Source organism: Myiozetetes cayanensis, unplaced genomic scaffold, assembly GCF_022539395.1.
Source record: "Myiozetetes cayanensis isolate MyiCay16 unplaced genomic scaffold, myiCay2020 scf2-11, whole genome shotgun sequence".
In the NCBI taxonomy this organism is placed as follows: Eukaryota; Metazoa; Chordata; class Aves; order Passeriformes; family Tyrannidae; genus Myiozetetes; species Myiozetetes cayanensis.
The window spans coordinates 948,709-966,434 of record NW_026087411.1 but is presented as its reverse complement, the minus strand read 5'-3'; the positions used below and the strand labels follow the sequence as shown (position 1 = coordinate 966,434).

General features: G+C 44.5%; 1 protein-coding gene across 1 annotated transcript in view; it reads left to right on the top strand.

Annotated features, from left to right (window-relative positions):
• PSME4 (proteasome activator subunit 4) overlaps positions 1 to 14,261 on the top strand; it is a 45,039-nt gene extending 30,778 nt beyond the window's left edge. The window contains exons 33-47 of the mRNA XM_050314900.1: positions 417 to 570; positions 909 to 978; positions 1,520 to 1,645; positions 1,976 to 2,128; positions 2,583 to 2,687; positions 3,132 to 3,223; positions 3,432 to 3,563; positions 4,395 to 4,603; positions 4,874 to 4,959; positions 5,563 to 5,691; positions 6,451 to 6,606; positions 9,675 to 9,837; positions 10,989 to 11,122; positions 12,049 to 12,183; positions 12,819 to 14,261. Coding sequence (XP_050170857.1) covers positions 417 to 570; positions 909 to 978; positions 1,520 to 1,645; positions 1,976 to 2,128; positions 2,583 to 2,687; positions 3,132 to 3,223; positions 3,432 to 3,563; positions 4,395 to 4,603; positions 4,874 to 4,959; positions 5,563 to 5,691; positions 6,451 to 6,606; positions 9,675 to 9,837; positions 10,989 to 11,122; positions 12,049 to 12,183 — 1,844 coding nt within the window. The 3' untranslated portion in view covers positions 12,819 to 14,261. The remainder of the gene's footprint in view (positions 1 to 416; positions 571 to 908; positions 979 to 1,519; positions 1,646 to 1,975; positions 2,129 to 2,582; positions 2,688 to 3,131; positions 3,224 to 3,431; positions 3,564 to 4,394; positions 4,604 to 4,873; positions 4,960 to 5,562; positions 5,692 to 6,450; positions 6,607 to 9,674; positions 9,838 to 10,988; positions 11,123 to 12,048; positions 12,184 to 12,818) is intronic.
• The last annotated feature ends 3,465 nt before the right edge of the window (positions 14,262 to 17,726 follow it).

Below are 17,726 nucleotides of genomic sequence, written 5' to 3'. Positions count from 1 at the left end.
TCTTTTGCTGTTAATCTCCTAAGCAAATAAGTATATGTTATATAGGTAATATAATTGGTAATTTCTCAGTTTGGGTTGTTTTTTTTTAAACAGTCCTGCATTTGCAGGGGTGTATATTAGACCAGTCACCTCTTAAAAGTGAGTTAAAACTTCAGAGATTCTCCTTTCAGAAAGCCTTGTCACCTGTGAGAATCCGTACATCTCCTTTTTGGTTTTTTAAAATAATTTCAAATCCCATAAATTAATAGAGGGATCTCTTCCATGAGTGTTCCTTTCAGTCCCCCGAGGCAGATCACTGCCCAGAGTTGGGGGAGTGGGACACAAAAGCTCTTTGGAACCTTTTAGTAAATGACACTGACATTGACTGGGATTGGTAATGAGCAAGCCTGATGTTGAACAAATTCCTGTGGGAGCAGGTGGGAGCCCGAAGCCTTCCAGGATCCAGGCTGGTGACAGACCCGACAACCAGTGGCTGCACTACAACAGCCAGAGCTTACCAAAGACCAGGGAGGCTTGGGAATCCTGTTGTTTTGTGGAGAAAACACACTGGGGGTACTACACCTGGCCACAGTGAGTACCATCACTTGGGAAGTTAAATGGTGTTTTATTATGAGATTTAATTTTTTTTATTGGACCATTAAAAAATACCGTATATCTTGTCCTTTTTGCTGCTTGCCTCTTTGTAATAATAATAATTCTGTTGTAGAGCAAAACCTCTAATAACAAACTCATTCTTTTCTCGTAAATTGTCTTGTAAGTTTTGATTTTTTGGGGCTGAGTTATCCCTGACTCCAATATTTATCATTAATTGAGAATATAGAAAGATTGAGAATATAGAAAATAACCATGAGCTTTATTTTACTTTGGACTGTGCTACCGTGTTTCAGTTGTTCCCTTTTCCCCTTCAGAACCATGACAGTTTATGCTCCTGCTGAGCACCAACCAAAGCTTGGCCGAAGGAGGGATGAGCTGACAGAGGTAAGAGCTGCAGCTCTGGGGGTTTTTTAGTGCTATTTCTCTTCCTTTCTTCTTTTAATATTGCCCACAGGTCACTGTGGAGATCCCTCTACACCTAGATCCCCACAAGGCACTTTTAATTGTATTTTTCTACTTCCTACTGTGTCAGAAGGGAAAAGAGATTATTATTTTGATGAGTTGCAGCTTTTCTGTCAGGGGTCATGGAATAACTGTATTAATGAGCACTTCCTTGTGCCCTTTCACATCATTTTCGGCGTTTAGAACAAGGTCATTAATGACAGTGGGAAGGACTAATTTTGCAGGGGTTGTGAGTGAAAGGAAAGACAATCTAAAGTCATTAATAAAGATGATCAGGAGTCTTGGAAAACATTACCTAATATTCCCTATAAAAGGAGGGAGGGAAATGGATGGCCAAGATGTGATTTTTACCAAAAATAGACTGAAAGTGAAACACGGGACTTGGAAAGATTGGGATATCACTGTGACAAGCAAACACCTCAAAGCTAATCCTTTTTTTTTTTTTTATTTCTTCCTGTTACAGGCAGAACAAATTATATACGATCACTTTTCTGATCCCAAGTTTGTGGAGCAGTTAATAAAATTTTTGTCTTTAGAAGACAGAAAAGGAAAGGACAAATTTAATCCTCGCAGATTTTGCCTCTTCAAGGTAACCAGAGTTCAACAACTAAATTGCTTCCATTTAGCAGAGCGTGGAAAAGCCCCAGACTGCCTGGCTTATACCCCACTGCTGCAAAATGTTGATTTTTAAAGCTGCTCTGGGTAATCCTATTAATCCTCTCTTCTGATTAACTGCTTAGGGAAACATATTTGGAGTGATATAATAGTCTGCAGGACACTGGGGTATAATTCTGTTAGAGCAGCAAAGTCATTTCACTTTCTGCATATTGAAATCTCAGTGATTCACCGTCTGGTGTCGCTCAGGGGAGGGCGGTGGTGTAGATGATTCCTGAGGACACTTTCCCCTCTTGTTTTGCAGGGCCTTTTCAGGAACTTTGATGATGCCTTTCTGCCGGTTCTCCAGCCCCACCTGGAGCAGCTGGTTGCAGACTCCCACGAGAGCACCCAGAGATGTGTGGCTGAAATCATAGCTGGGCTAATAAGGGGTTCCAAGCACTGGACCTTTGAGAAGGTGCTGAACTGGTGATTTCTGAGTGATTCTTGGAAGTTACGGAGAGATTTTGAATTATTAACACAATATGAAGCTGGGGGCTTTTAAGGTGTCCCCTGGTTCCAAGAGAGGAGTGGAAAATGCTGCAGCACTTGGTGATTCCTTGCCAAACTTGGAGCACAACTCACAGCTTGGCTTAGTGCCTGTTATTACTTGGTGTTAATGAAATGTTTTGATACTAAAACCAAGAGCAGTTTGCAGGTGAGGAGATGGCAGAGCTGCCATGGTTGGTGATTTCCAGTAGGAGTAAGAGCTTATATCCTCTTGGACTTTACTTAGGCCAGACCTTGCTGAATTTCTGTGCCAAAAATAACGCTGAGAGAATCAGTTCCTTGATAAAACAATAAAGAAGGCATTTTAATATCTGAGCTGGATTTCTTAAATAGAAAAAGTCTTGTCTTTTGCCTTTGTACAGGTGGAAAAACTTTGGAAGCTTCTGTGTCCCCTGCTCCGAACAGCTTTATCCAACATCACAGTGGAGACCTACAATGACTGGGGCACCTGCATTGCAACCTCCTGTGTAAGTGCCCCCTTTGCTGTCCAGTAAAGCTGGATCCGCTGTGGAATTAGATTCCTGGGAAGCAGGGTCAGGGATAGGCCCCAAATACCTTGGGTCAATAATTCTGTCAAATCGCTCAGCAGAGCTCAGTGTAGTTTGTCAGCCACAACCCTCGTTAGCAAAATTCAGATGTACTTACTCGTATCTATCAAAAATGAAGCTAAAATTCTGTCTATTCTATGTACCAATTAATTAATAACTGTGTATGATTATATTGGGTTTTCCTCCTATTGAGGTTTGCTGTGAAAAAAAAAATATTTATTGTTGCACTTGCTTAATAGAGTAAACCCAAGGAAAATAAAGGAAGTCTGTCAAAACTTTCCTTGTTTATACATTTTTTATTCATTATCTACATTTAAAAAAATCTCCTATTTCCTTATGTCTCTGTTCCCTGTTCCTTTTCAGGAGAGCAGAGATCCCAGGAAACTGCACTGGTTGTTTGAATTGCTGTTGGAATCTCCACTGAGTGGAGAAGGAGGATCGTTTGTAGATGCCTGGTAAAATGAATTTAAACTGTTTTATTGTGGCTGAGTAAAGAAGGATGTGAAGCAGGGATAAGATACTGCTGTTTCCTTGGGTGATTTTCGCCCCTCTTTGCCTTCAGCTCATTGAGAGGCGCTGGGTGCAGGTTCCAGGCAGGGCTGGGAGGGCTGGGGCAGCAGGAGCCGTGCTGTGTGACTGCAGCTGAGCTGTTCTCCTCCCCAGCCGCCTGTACGTGCTGCAGGGGGGCCTTGCCCAGCAGGAGTGGAGGGTGCCAGAGCTGCTGCACAGGCTGCTCAAGTACCTGGAGCCCAAACTCACCCAGGTGTACAAAAACGTCCGGGAGAGAATAGGAAGGTCAGTGTTCTCTTCTCTGCTGCTCTTGCTGGTTGGGGATCGTTTAACTCTTCGTTTTATTGGGGTGGTTAAGGATCTAAATAATTACACTGGAAAGCACTTATACTGCTAACAGAAATTAGATAAACTATTAACAGACTTGCTTCAGAAACTTCAGGTGATTTCTCTGGTTTTCTCTTTTATTCATAAAAACACAGAATGATTTGGGTTGGGAGGGACCTTAAAGATCATCCAGTTTCACCTCCCACCATCCCAGGTTGTTCCAACCCCTGTCCAACCTGGCCTTGGACACTTCCAGGGATGGGGCAGCCACAGCTCCTCTGGGCCACCTGTGCCAGAGCCTCCCCAGTTTACTGCATATGGCCCATTATGTTTATGTCTGATAACTCTGAAGCTCTTAAAAAAAAACCCAACAAACAACCCAAAAAACCTCCACAGAAACCCCACAACATCCCCTGCCCCCCAAAAAATCTCCAAACCCCAAAATTACTGTCTAAGCCCTAATAAGCCAAAAATAACAGGGACTCCTTTAGGGAATTGAAGTCCTTTTAGTGACTCAAAAACCAGTTGCAGATCAATTTGGAGGAGTGGAGGGCTGTAACTTAGTGATGGTCTAACCCTGATTGATTCAAATATCTACCAAGAGGGTGTTTGAGGATCATTTGGTTTTAAATAACTTTGAAGTGAAGATGGGAGGAAATTTTTTCTAAGTGTTAAACTTGAAAGGTCACTAAATTGATCTGGATTCACTTGTGGGTCACGGATCGGTGTGTTCTCCAGACAGGAGTGGTGCTGACTGTGTGCTCTGCCTTGCTTTGTTTGCTTTCCTAGTGTATTGACCTACATATTCATGATTGATGTTTCCTTGCCAAACACTGCTCCAACTAAATCTCCTCGTGTCCATGAATTCACTACCCGGATACTTGAAAACCTCAAACCCCTCATGGAGGCGGATGAAGAGATTCAGAATCACGTGATGGAGGAGAATGGAGTTGGGGAACAGGATGAGCGAACTCAGGGCATTAAACTCTTGAAAACCAGTGAGTTCCTGAGCTTGAGGAATGGGTGTTTTGGGGCGCTGTGCAGTTGCACTACAGGATTTCTCCTCTTGTGTCTGCTCTGTCACTGGAGCTGTTGTTCCAGGGGTGGGATTTATAAAGTCACCTCAGGGGTCAAACTGAACCACTCTAATGTGGGGAAAAACCCACAGGAGAGTCTTGCAATAAATGTGGTCTGTAACTTGTTTGGGGGGTTGTTACTATTCTAAGTCAGTGATCATGTTACTACATTTATTAACTCTTTATCAACAGTTCTGAAGTGGTTGATGGCGAGTGCGGGACGGTCTTTCTCTACAGCTGTCACAGAGCAACTCCAGCTTTTACCTTTGTTCTTCAAGGTACATCTTTTAACTTTCCTGTATTACTGGGGCTTGGAACTGCATCATCTTTAAGGTCCTTTCCAACCCAAACTGTTCTCAAGGGACCTTGAGTTATTTGCTTTTGTTCCCTGATTACACAATTCTTTCTAAATGGGATCCTTCTCCTGAGTCTTGTCTGCTTTGGTGAATCTGGGCCATCCAGTGCTACAAATCTGAAATAATCTGGACTTGCTTACCTCAACAATGTGTCCTTGTGTAAACATCAATCAGTTATCCAACAATAACATGTGGGACCCCAAAATAAAGGTTTACTGAAGTGGAAGGGAGCTCTATAAAGCTTTCTCTCACCTTTGGACCTTGTCTCACCTGACAGCCATACTCTTCAGATGAATAAGAAATGGGGCAAGGAACGAGGAACTCTGGATTATTTATTTTTTTTTAACAGCTGAGAATATTTTAATGTTACATTGATTTGTTTTTCCCCGTTAACTTCCAGCAATGTATTAAATGTATTTTTCCTAGACAACTGTCCTTTTGTGGGATTACCCTTTCTTTCAGGATTCGGCTGCTTCCAGTGGTTCCTCACTAACACTGCCCTTGGGTTTTGTTCCCTCTCTGCAGATTGCACCCGTAGAAAATGACAATAGTTACGATGAGCTCAAGAGAGATGCAAAGATGTGTCTGTCGTTGATGTCTCAGGGTTTGCTGTATCCTCAGCAAGTGCCTTTGGTACTTCAGGTGCTAAAACAAGTGAGTGTGGTCTGAACAGCTTAAAGCTTCTTGTTCTCTGCCTTTTGTTTAAGATTACTCAGTAGCTGCGATTCTGAGAGAATCAAATACTGATTGACGTGTGAAAGGAAAGGGTTTATTTCAAGTGTTTTAGAACCCTCCCATAAGCAGCAAATGTGGTTTGTTTCGTTTCCTGCTTACAAACATTTAAACCACTTGGTTTTGATGAGAAATTGAACTGCTTTTTAATAAATTCACATTTGGCTCAGGAGTGGATCAGTTGAAGTCCAACATGTCTCCTCATGAGCACAACAATTCAAAATCCAGTTTCAAGAGGAATCTTCATGTAAAGAAGTGTCCTTGAAACTGACTTTTTTTTTTTATAGTTTCACAATATATTTATATTAAATAAGTCTACTGTGGAAGTGGAGACTATAAAGATTATGACTTAAGTAACACTTGCATGCCCATAGTACCTGAGTTTATATAAACATCAGTCAGTTACCAACAATAACATCCATGACCCCAAAATAAAGGTTTATTTAAGTGTAAGTGAACTCCACAAAATTTCCTCTCAATTTTGAACTTGGATCTGAAGCATGAAATTAATTGTATTTGATCTCTTTGGTGACCAAGGGTGTATGAAACAAAACCACCCGAGCGAGGGAAGTTCTTTGCAACTGCTGCAGGAGCTTTGTTTCTCAAGTATTTCTCAAATACTGTTGGTTTTGCACCGGGCAGCTGCTTTTTGGTCTCACCCTGATTTGTCCCTCCTTGCAGACAGCAAGAAGCAATTCCTGGCACGCCCGTTACACCATACTGACCTACCTCCAGACCATGGTGTTCTACAACCTCTTCATCTTCCTCAACAACAGCGAGGCTGTCGATGACATCAGGTGGCTGGTCATACAGCTGCTGGAGGACGAGCAGCTCGAGGCAAGTGCTCCCTTCTCTGCAGTGCTTTCTCTGGCGAGTTCTGTGGAAGCACTGCCAGCTGTAAATGAGTGCAGCAGGTGTTTCCAGCTCAGCTCAGCGTTCTTCCTGTTTGGAAAATCAGCTTTACAGGATTTGTTTCTTTCAGAAGCCAGACCAGGAAGGCAGCTGTTTATAAAATGCTCCATTAGTGGTTCTTAGAAGTCCTGTTATTTTTACTTTTTCACAGATTCAGTGCATTGCTTGGTTTCAGTAGAGCTGAAATAGAGATGTTATAATTTCCCTGTAAATATTAGCATGTGTGCTGGGAGAAATTCAACTTCCGGCAAGGTAAAATGCCCTCCTGTGTGGACAGTGTGTAAACCCACTCAAGATTTATTACTCCAGAGGTCTGCTTCCCACTTAATCATATCAACTTAGAAGTATTTTTACCATTACTGTGTACATCAAGCTCTCTGCAGCTGAGAGTTTGCATTAAATGCTGTGAATTTAAGCCATGCTCAAGCACAGTGAAGAATCTTTAGTGTTAATCTCCAGTCTGGTCCTTCACCACCGTTTCCACTGGTGTTTGTGCAGTTGGCAAATCCCAATGAAATTCTACTTTTGGGAACTTTTCCCTCTCTAGAAGAAAGAGGAGGTTCTGCAGCACCTTGCAATCCCCTCTAAGTTGTTTGTCAGAACACTTACCTCATAATCTCCCATCATTTTGAAAAGTACCTTTTATTCACTTGAATGCAATTTATCTTGTTATTTTAAATGTACCAAATGATTCCTCTGCACTACAGAGACGTGGAGCCAAAGAGCTGCTCTGTGTTCAGAACCACTTCCAATCGTGTTGTTGCCATGGAAGCTTTCACTTCTCTTTGGAAAGTAATCTTGTTCTTCCTTGGTAATAACTGACAAGGTGCAGTATCCTGCAGAGTAATTCCTGGGCAGCTTTTGGATGCTGGATGTTTAAGATGAGCATCCTCATCTTTAGCTAGGATTTACTGTGTTTACCCTGCAGAACTCAGGGTTTGGTTCTTGGATTTTAAGATGCTTGTTTTGATGCAAAGGTCCATCCCATCTCTTTGTTTTAATACAGAGTGTGCTGAATGCACTCCTGTCTTGATGAACATTTTTCATATTGCACTGCAATGGGAGCATTTTCTCTCTGTTTCAGTACCCCCTGCAGCTTGTGCAGTTGGGTTTGGCTTGTGCTGCTCAGTGGTTTTGTTCTGATATCGCTGCAGTTTTACAGAACTTGGTCACTCCTGACTGACAAACCCAAATCCCATAGCTGATTGGAAGATTCCTGTGTGGATTTTGTATTCCATAAGTCATCATGTGAGTGTGCTGGTTTATAAATCACTTAGTGTCAGATGTGATGAGTGATTACCTGCTTCATGTATGGTTTTTAAAGGCTTTGCTCCTAGGTGCTCCTTGCAGCAAAGTGTTCCTTCTTAGGTAGGTGATTGATTCAGGAGTTAAAGTGGTTTTAATGCAGGCAGCAGTGATGTAAATAAGCCCAGCTCACTTGGGGCCTCGCTCACTTCGCAGCCGAGCTGCTTTGTGCGCCGGCTCTGGCATTAGCACATCGTGTTTCATTGAATGGCCCAGCTCCTCAGGGACTCACAAGTTGCTGATAAACAGCGCTGGCAGGCTCTCACCTCATCCTTCCCCAGCTATTAGCAAAGTGGATCACGCTTGGATAATACCTGGTGGAAATTGAAATGGAGCAGAGCGAGGTCTCGAGAGCTTATTTGAACTTGCTGTCTTTAATTACGGCAACACTTGCAGCTGTACTTAGGGTTTGGTGGAGGCTCAGAACATTGTGTGCCAATGGATATAATTTATTATAATCTACTGTGCTGGATTCAGAGCACTGGGAGGTGGTTGTGCTCCACAGAGACAGGTGTTCTGTTTGCAGTTACCTGTGACAGAATGTGCTTCCCCAAAACCTGGTGGCTACTGGCAGCGGTTCCGCGGGGCCGTTTGGGTTGCAGGGTTGGAAACATGGGGAGGTTTTTGGCAGCTCGGAGTTACTGGAAGCAGGAGTGAGAGTTGGAGGGAATCCCAGTTGAAATATGATCTTACAGTTCTGTGGCTTTGGGAGCTTCGAGGAGATGAGACGAACTTAGTAATCCTGAGAAATTAGTCATTTGTTTTTAAGAGCAGCTATGAGTTGGCTCTCCTCGGAATCCACTGACAAGGTGCTGTGGCTGTTCTAAAAGGGATGGAAAAGGAGATCTGTATTTTCAGGAGTTTGGAAACTGATGAAAACTTAGTTTAGTCTTGTTCTCTGGGGTTTCTGTGTTACCAGAGGGAACGTTATTTTTCCAACCTGGAATTGTGTTTTTATTCAGGTAGTGCAAAGATGTGGTACTTGGGGCAAGGAGGTTTATCATTCTGGGGCATTACAGAACTGAATTGTTGACCATAAACCACTGAAATTATTTGTTGTGGCTGATTAATCCAGCATCTGTTGTGTCTTTCAAAGAATTCTGGTGCTACAGGTAGAACAAAATCAGCTGAGTCTCCTGAACATCCCTTCTGCCTTCTCTTGGAAAAGCTCTCCTCTTTTTGTCAATTCTGCATTTGAAGGGGAAAACTAAATGCTTTTGAACAAAGGACTCTTTAAAACTGATGTTAATACAGAATCTGTTAGGGATTTTGTAAAGCATGTTGAGTATTTGTGGTGGTGCATCTTGGTCTCAGTCCAAGGTTGTTTTTGAACTTTCTGAAGCTCCTCTAGTCCATGCTATGATGTCCCTTCTGAGTCTATCTGTGTTATCATGGACTGTGATATCAACCAGTTCTATGACAACTGTTTACATCTGTGATATTTTTATTAACTGTGAGTTAAATTACATGATTTGCATGAGTAGCAGGTCACGTTATGACAAGTTATGTGAAAGTCCTTCTGTATTATAGCAGCCATCTAGTAACCAACTAATAGTTTGAGACAGCAGCGTGAAACTGTAAGGGCTTTTCTTGGGTGGAGTTTGGGCACTTGGCCTGGCTGGGTGTCCCAAATCCCAGTTTGCTGCCGTGCTCGTGGGGTTGTTAACTGTGTGTGCTGCTGTGCCCAGGTGAGGGAGATGGCGGCCACCACGCTCAGCGGGCTCCTGCAGTGCAACTTCCTCTCCATGGACCAGCCCATGCAGACACACTTCGAGCAGCTCTGCAAGATGAGGCTGCCCAAGAAACGGAAACGGGACCTGGGCTCCGTGGGGGACACCATTCCTTCTGGGGGTAAGGGAATGAGGGACACCATTCCTTCTGGGGGTAAGGGAATGAGGGACACCATTCCTTCTGGGGGTAAGGGAATGAGGGACACCATTCCTTCTGGGGGTAAGGGAATGGGGGACACCATTCCTTCTGGGGGTAAGGGAATGGGGGACACCATTCCTTCTGGGGGTAAGGGATGAGGGACACCATTCCTTCTGGGGGTAAGGGAATGAGGGAGGCAGTGTGGGGGCAAACCAGTCTGCCAGCACTGCAGCAATGGGGCTCGTCCTGGGGCTCAGCAGCACGTAGAAAATTAATATGTACCTGGTAAAAACATAACACTATGGGGATGTTTTGCCTTCCTAAGCACTCATAAACCATAATGGCAGATCACTTGTCCTTCTGTACCTTATGCTCTGTTTCTGTCCGTGGAGTGCAGATCCCAGTCCCTGTTGCACATCCTTATCCTTGTTAAGTGCTTCAAGGAGTTGATGTACAAGCATAAATGATGAACAAGAATACACAGCAAAAGCAAATTATGTTTTTTGCTATGTGTTCTTACGTTAAACTAATTTCTTACTCTTAGAATTAACACTCAAGAGATATTTCCATATCCCAGCTCAAAGAGTTAAGGATGCAGACGATTAGGGATAGCAAGTTCCTCAGTAAATAAACTTCCTTAGCTGTCACAACACATTTTTTACCTTCTATTTTTAGTAGTGTAGTTTTTATTCTAAAAAAAGCCCCCTACTAAACAACCAACCAAAAAATAGAACAAAAATCCCCTTAGACTTAGTTTGCGACTCTGGCTTCTGACTGGACATGTAATGCAGGGGAGTCACAACCATTTGACTCAGAAGTCTGAGTTTCCACATTGTCCATGGCGTCATTCCTGAGCTATTTCTGAGTTTCCTTGAGAGAGGGAAGCTCACTGGAAATGTTTATGAAGCGTTACAGCAGTTGCAGATGAATTTCTCACACATTCTAGCATTAGAAATCGAAGGTGGAGGATGAGTGTGGGATTCTGTGTGAGCAAGCAGCAGCAGTGTGGAGATCCATAGGTTTGTGTGCATAGAACTGTCTGGATTTCTGCAGAAGGGGGGATCCCTGTCCTGTGTGGGGGTGTTTTGCTGCTCTGTGTTGCCCCGGTGTGATGTGGTGCCCTGTGCTCGCAGAGCTGGTGAAGCGCCACGCCGGGGTCCTGGGGCTCAGCGCCTGCATCCTCTCCAGTCCCTACGACGTGCCCACCTGGATGCCCCAGCTCCTCATGGATCTCAGCGCCCACCTGAACGATCCCCAGCCTATTGAGGTAAGAACACAGCTAAAACACACTTGGCTTGCTCTTAGTTCCCCTTTCTCAGAAAAAAATAGGAACCTGTTAAGAAACTCATTTATGATTCCAAATAGTGTTAAATCATGGACTGCTTTTAAGTCTGTTTTGTGGTAGATTTGTCCTTGTTTTCAAGTTCAAAACATAAACTGAAAGCTGCAGGAACTGTATTTAAAATGTGTGTGTGTGTGTATATATATATATATAATGTTTTGAATTAAAAATGCCCCTTTTGTGGATACCATTCTAGAAAACAACCTGAACCAAAACATCAGTCTGAAATTCTTAAAGTTTTATGAGCAGCCCTAGAAATAAGTTTTTAATGAAATAGTTGTCCTTAACTCTATTTTTTTGTCCTGTATTGAGTTTTGTTAACCTTTGCTTTTTTAGAGGAGTGAGCTGCAGAATTTCTTAGATTTAGCAAACTTTGCAGTGGTGTGACTTCCTGAAGCAGGAAACTGAACTGATGGGACTTCTCTTTGGTTAATTGAATAATAATCTTCATTATTGTAATAACAGAAGATAGTTTTCCTCTGATTTGTTTCTGTGAACCTGTCATCCACTTTCTCATGTTTTGAGACCCAAACCATTGGTTGGTTTAAAATACCCAAGGAAAAGACAGCAGGGAAAAGCACTTTGCTTCTACTTCCTAAGAATCCCTTACTGTTTTCCACCTCAGAACTGTAGATGCAAGAATCCTTTTTATGCGAGTGTTGGAGTCATGACACCAGTCAAAAGACCTGTGAAAACTAAAGTACTGGGCTGAATTCCCCAGAGGCCTCCTGAGCTTTGGTTCTGCTCCAGCCCTTGGTGAGGCTGAGCAGTTCTGTTTGTTGTCCTGCCCGTGTTTTGGGGTGGAGCTGGCTCTGCAGGGACAGGGATCCACCCCGCTGTGTGTTCTGCAGATGACTGTGAAGAAGACGCTGTCCAATTTCCGGAGGACCCACCACGACAACTGGCAGGAGCATAAACAGCAGTTCACGGACGACCAGCTCCTGGTGCTCACTGACCTCCTGGTCTCACCCTGCTATTATGCATAGGTGGGTGAGCTGATGTGCTGTGACACCTGTGTACAGAGGTGTCAGCCTGAGGAATCCTGCTCCAGCTCTCCAGTGGAGCGTGGGGAGAGTGGGGGAATCCCTCACCCTGGGACAGCCAAATCTGCACCCCTTGCCCCTCCAGTGGCCTTCTTCCACACCAGCTTTGTCCTGATTAAATATTGCCCATCTCTGTATGTCCCTGTATTACCCCAGTGCTTTGCTGAGACATTTACACTTGTTTTCTTGACTATTGATGTGCCTTTTCTCCGTTTTCTGCCAGTTGGCTGCCTTTTAAATGCCTGGCAGTGTCCCCAAAGGGGAGGGACGTGCTGCTTTGTGCTCCTGGTGCCTGTGAGGACTTTAGCTGCCACCCAGCCCAGTATATCACCTACATCTCCGATGGGGAATGGCTGCTGCCACACGGTTTCCTCTTCCACCCTGCCAGGTCTCCTCACACAGGCACGTCCCCAAAGAGGGAATCCATTCCTGGAGTTTCTCTTTGTTACACTACAAGATTCCCACCTCTCCTGTGTTGTGGTGTTTTGTGACAGTATTCCAAGAGCAGCTTTAATGTGTATTTTCATATATACAGTAGCGTGAGGTAATATTTGTGGTTTGGATTCCTTCTCTTTCAGGTTTCTCCTGGGACAACGAGGATATAGGAACTTGTCTGCGAAATAAAGGAAACTCAAAAGCAATTGATCATGTAGAGAACTTTGTGTTGGAAATCCTGATGCCTAATCAAACCCCACTTTAAAATACAAACATAAGGACCTGGTTCTACCCAAAAGGAATTTCACCTCCCCAGGAAGCAGCTGTGGCAGCCCCACAGTCCTCTCGAGGCTGCGCTTGCAGGGCCTGATCGTGAGTTCATGGCAAGACCCTCCTCCTGGGCCTACACCACACATCACTCTTGTTTCTGCTTCCTTGCACACGGTGACCTCCACTGCACACTTCCCACGCTCCTGTCCTGCCCCCGTTCCCAGCTGACTCCAGCATTAAAGATATGCAGAACCGGAGAGTGCCGCGCCCCGGAGTCTTCCCTGTGGAGCTCTCCGTCCCTCCCCTGGTCAGCACACAATCCCGGGAGCCTGCCTTCCTCAGAGTTTATTTTTCACTCCTGGGATTTGGGTCTCTCTCATTCAGCCAGCTCAGGGCAGGATTGCCTTTTTGTACCTTCCTCGTGCAAATGTAAATAGCTGATGCCCGTGCGGTGCAGGTGGTGGCAGGCAGAGCGTGGGCAGTGACAGCTCTTGCTGCCTGGCCAGGCCTTTGGAGGGAACTTGGCCATGGGTGGAATAAAAATCTGTGATTATCTGCGTATGGGTAAGGGGAAAAGGCTGACTTCTCCGTGTAATTAGAGCCCAAGATAGGAAATGATGGACTGTAAGTGGTGGTTGAACTCAAGGAATGATGTGTATGCACAGTGTGGAAAGGCAGTTTATAACAGTGTATCCTCATAAAGATTGTCACTGTTTGAGCAAACATATCTCGTTTGAAGATTGTGGAAGCTCTGTGTTTTTTTGCCTGCAGCTTTGTTCAGAGACTGGTATGAATTGGCTGTTTAATAACCTGTTTAATATGTGTTACATAGTTGTAAAAGACTGTATAAATTGTAGAGGCATTGCATTGACAAAACATTGTACAGTTTGCAACCTTTTACATAACACCATTGTGAGATTAATTTGTAAAGATTCATACTTAGATGTTAATACGGTAGTGGTTCTGGCTTTTGTATCAAATCAAATGCCATTCTTAGTTTTTTAAATTATTTTCTTTAACGGAATCTCTCTTTGTGCCCGAGCGGCAGAGGGTTTGTTTTGGTTTTCCTGTATCTCATCCTGGCTGTGTCCCATCCAGATCTCACTGCACCACGTGTGGCCGTCTCTAAACGCTGCCATCGCACCCCCAGGTGTGCTCCCCTCGTGGACCTGGAGTGTGTTCCATCTCCCCCGCAGCCCCCGGGGCAGCGCTGTCAGCGCCCGGATGGATGTCCACGATGTATAGCGTAGTGCCAAACTCTGAGTTCCACTGTGTACCTAGTGAAAGACCCAATAAACGGACTGTTTGTAACAACCGCAGCTCGCCGTGTCTCTGAGGCGCAGACTGGTGGGTGTGAGACCTCAGCTTCACGTGGTTGCTGTGCTTTTGGGCTTTTGGGTGAGGCCGGCGTTTGTCCTGGGATCTGGCAGTGAGTTAAGGCAATGTTAGGGATTAATCGGAGACCTTGTTCCAGGGGCTGTGCAATGAGCGTCTGCATTTATGGAAGAGCACCTTGTGCCACTTAGTAACGTTCTTGTAACACTTGTTACACTCAGTAACTTCTGAGAATTGGAGGAAGTACTGCGTAGTGGAGATGGGTTTGCTGATAGAATCGAGAAACTTGACAAGTGATGGAAAGCATTTGGTGCAGAGGGTCAGCTTTAGAGGATGTGTTGGCAGTTCATCAGCTGCTGGGGCAGATATTGCCCGTGCTGTCCTGCCTTCCTGGAGGGCAGGTCTTGGTAGGATCCAACTCTGCTGTTCTCTGCTGTGTTGGGAGTTTCTTTTCTTAGTCAAAGCGTAGCTGGAACTGGTTGCAGGACCCAGTAGGGAATCATTCTGTAGCTGGAGGTGGTATTAATTCCCAACAGCTGGTTGTAAATCCACGGTCAATTCCTTGATCCAAACAGATCACCCTGTAAATAGAGCACTTATTCAAAATACACTTCAGTAGGATAAAATATAGCTGTGATAGTGTGAGCAAACCTGTCCTGACTGAGTTTTGGTGAGGGAAGGATTGTTAGTCTCCTGTTCTGGAACTGTAGGAACAGTTTTGAGATCTTCATCAAAGACCACAACTCCATTACTGCTTTTATTCCCCGACTTGCCCCAAGCAACACACACATCCTGAGTTCAGAGCTGCCATCACTTTGATGTCTTCTACTGTCTCTTCCCTAAAGCCTTCAAGATGAGCTGACTGCAGGACCTCAGTCTAGAGAGGGAGACAATTCTAGCATGAGAAGAGAGAAATTTTCCCCTTGGAACAGGAAGGGAGATGGAAAAATACCTTGGAGATGGTCTAGTAGCCTTGATAGCCTTAGTGACCTGTCAGTCTGCACAGATAACCTGTGACCACACTGTGAAGCACCAGGGAAGGGCAAAAATGTAAGGTAGAATTCATTCATGGGAGGTTTTGGGGTGTTTTTTTTGTTTGCTGGGGGGGAAGGTTGTTTGCTTTGGGAGGTTTTTGTTCGGAGGTTTTTGTTGTGGGTGGGTTGGTTGATTGGTTTGGTTTTGTGTCATTTGCTCAAGTTGCCAGTGACTTACTGCTCAGTTATTCTTGTGCTAGAACATTAAATGGTCACATTGAGTGATGTAATCTCCCATATTTCCATAACCAAGTGTATTTGATGCTTATTTTGATAAAAATACATAAGAAAATTATCCAATGGGTGAATAACACTTTAAACTTGTGCTTTTGGGTGGTACCACAGACTCAAAGTTGGATGTGTTACTGACAAGTAGAACTAATTTGGGGAGGGGGGGGGTGGTTTGGGGTTTTAATTAGAGAGTAAAAGGGATGAAGGTTCTTATTTCTGATGCATTCCTTTTACATCCAGGTATGTCCCCTTTCATCTGTATCCTTTCCCAGGCTGCTGGGAGCCCTGTGCTGGGTGCACTGGCTGATGTTTCCTGGCAGGTTTTCATTTCACAGTTAGGCATCCCCAGCATCCCACACTCTGCTCAGTCTCACACTTTCCTCCACAGCTTCAGGCTCCCTGGAATTCCTGCAGCAGAGCCTCCAGCTTCCTCTTCCCCTGTGCTGTGGAAAACACCATAATCTGGTAAGATGTCAAAGAGAAAATAAACCCACGTGGCAGCAGAAGGTTTTGCTGGCCACTGTCCTTGGAATGCTTTAACTTTAACCCTGCATGAGTCACCAGCTGAGGTGTTTTACATCCTCGCTGGCATCCTGCAGTACCTGGAAGGCAACTTGTGGGGATTTCCCCATCCCAGAGCACTCACTGTCCACAGCCACCTTGGGGCACAGGCTCTGGAGACTGGATTTCTATTGAAGGTGCTTCTCAGAGCTGTTAAGAGAGATTTAGGAGGGAAAGTCCCTGAGGCAAGATGGGAAAAAAGGTTAGTTTTCCCTCCCTGGGAGGGAGAGTGACTGAGAAAAGTGGACTGGAATCAAGGGTATTCTCAGCACTGATAATTCTGCTAATAATACTTGTAAGCTTTTTATCTTTGACTTCTGATGGATTAAAGGGGAGTTGTTGCTCTGGTGATTCCTGCCCTGCTTTTGGGTCTTGGTTCCCATGCTTTTGTCCCCCACCCCAAACTTTGGCAGTTCTTTTAAAAGGTTAAAAAGCTCTTTTAAACAGGGGCAGTCCAGTGAGACACTTGGGTGTGCCAGAGGGGCTGGGCAGGGGTTTGTGCTCCCATGGAGATCCTTTTTGCCTCAGCTCATTCCCTTGCTCTCTGAGTACAAACCCTTCTCCCTCTTTTCTGCTGGAATGTTTGAGGCTCTCAGACTTTAACCAGCAAGACTCTTTCCTTCATTTAAGACTACAGTTAATAACTGTAGAAGGGTAAAACATCTTAATTAAACCCACCCTTGCTCCTCACAGACCTGTTAAACACTGTGTTAATGAAACGAGTGACAATCTAAACCTGTTGCCAAGAGAAAAATCAGACACCTGGACTTACACAGACCTTCCCAACCTTTTAGAGGACTCTTGTTATGCAAAATACGTTGTTACTCCTGTGGCTTTGGCACCTGACACCACAGAAGTTGTGTGGCCTCGTGAGGACTTAAGGGTTAGACACAGTGAGAAGCTGAGGTCAGTTTGTGTGCAGTGTCTTGTTTCCAGCTGAAGTGAGGTGTGTTTTCTGCTCGGGAAGCAGGTGAGGATCTTGTGCTCCTTGGTTACATGGGAAGGGAACAATCCTCACTATTTCCTCAGCATTGACCACTTTGAAGTAATTCACTCTTGCATTAGGCTAACATTGTGTCAGTCCTGTTTGTTCGTGTAACACAGTGTCCTCCAATATTTACAAATAATAAAATCCAAGGAGGGATAGCCCAACTTGCCCCTGAAAAAATAACTCACGGTCAGTAGGGCCAGGATTCACCCACAGAATTCAAATTAACCAGGACTGAAGAACAGAAATACAAGTAAGAGGGAAAATAAGTTGACAGCCAAGCTGAGAGGGAACATACCTTGAAGCCACAGGAAACCATGTTTTGGGTCTTGGACCTTCCCCCTCCTGGACACAACTAGTTTAAGAACAACCCTGTATGATTGCTGGAGTAGGGGATGGTTATAAAATTTAAGATTGATGTATATATGATTGTAAGACAAGTGTGATGCATAAGTCAGAAATACTGGGTCTACTGTATTTCCATTGTATTTCTGTGCATTGCCTGGCTGGATTTTGATCTCCTCCACCTGCATTTCCAGTGACGTGGAGGCCCCTGGGTTGTGTGTGCCTGGGAGAGCTGGCACAGAGTTGGGAGAACGTGCACAGAGTTTCCTCGACCTCTCGTCCCTGTG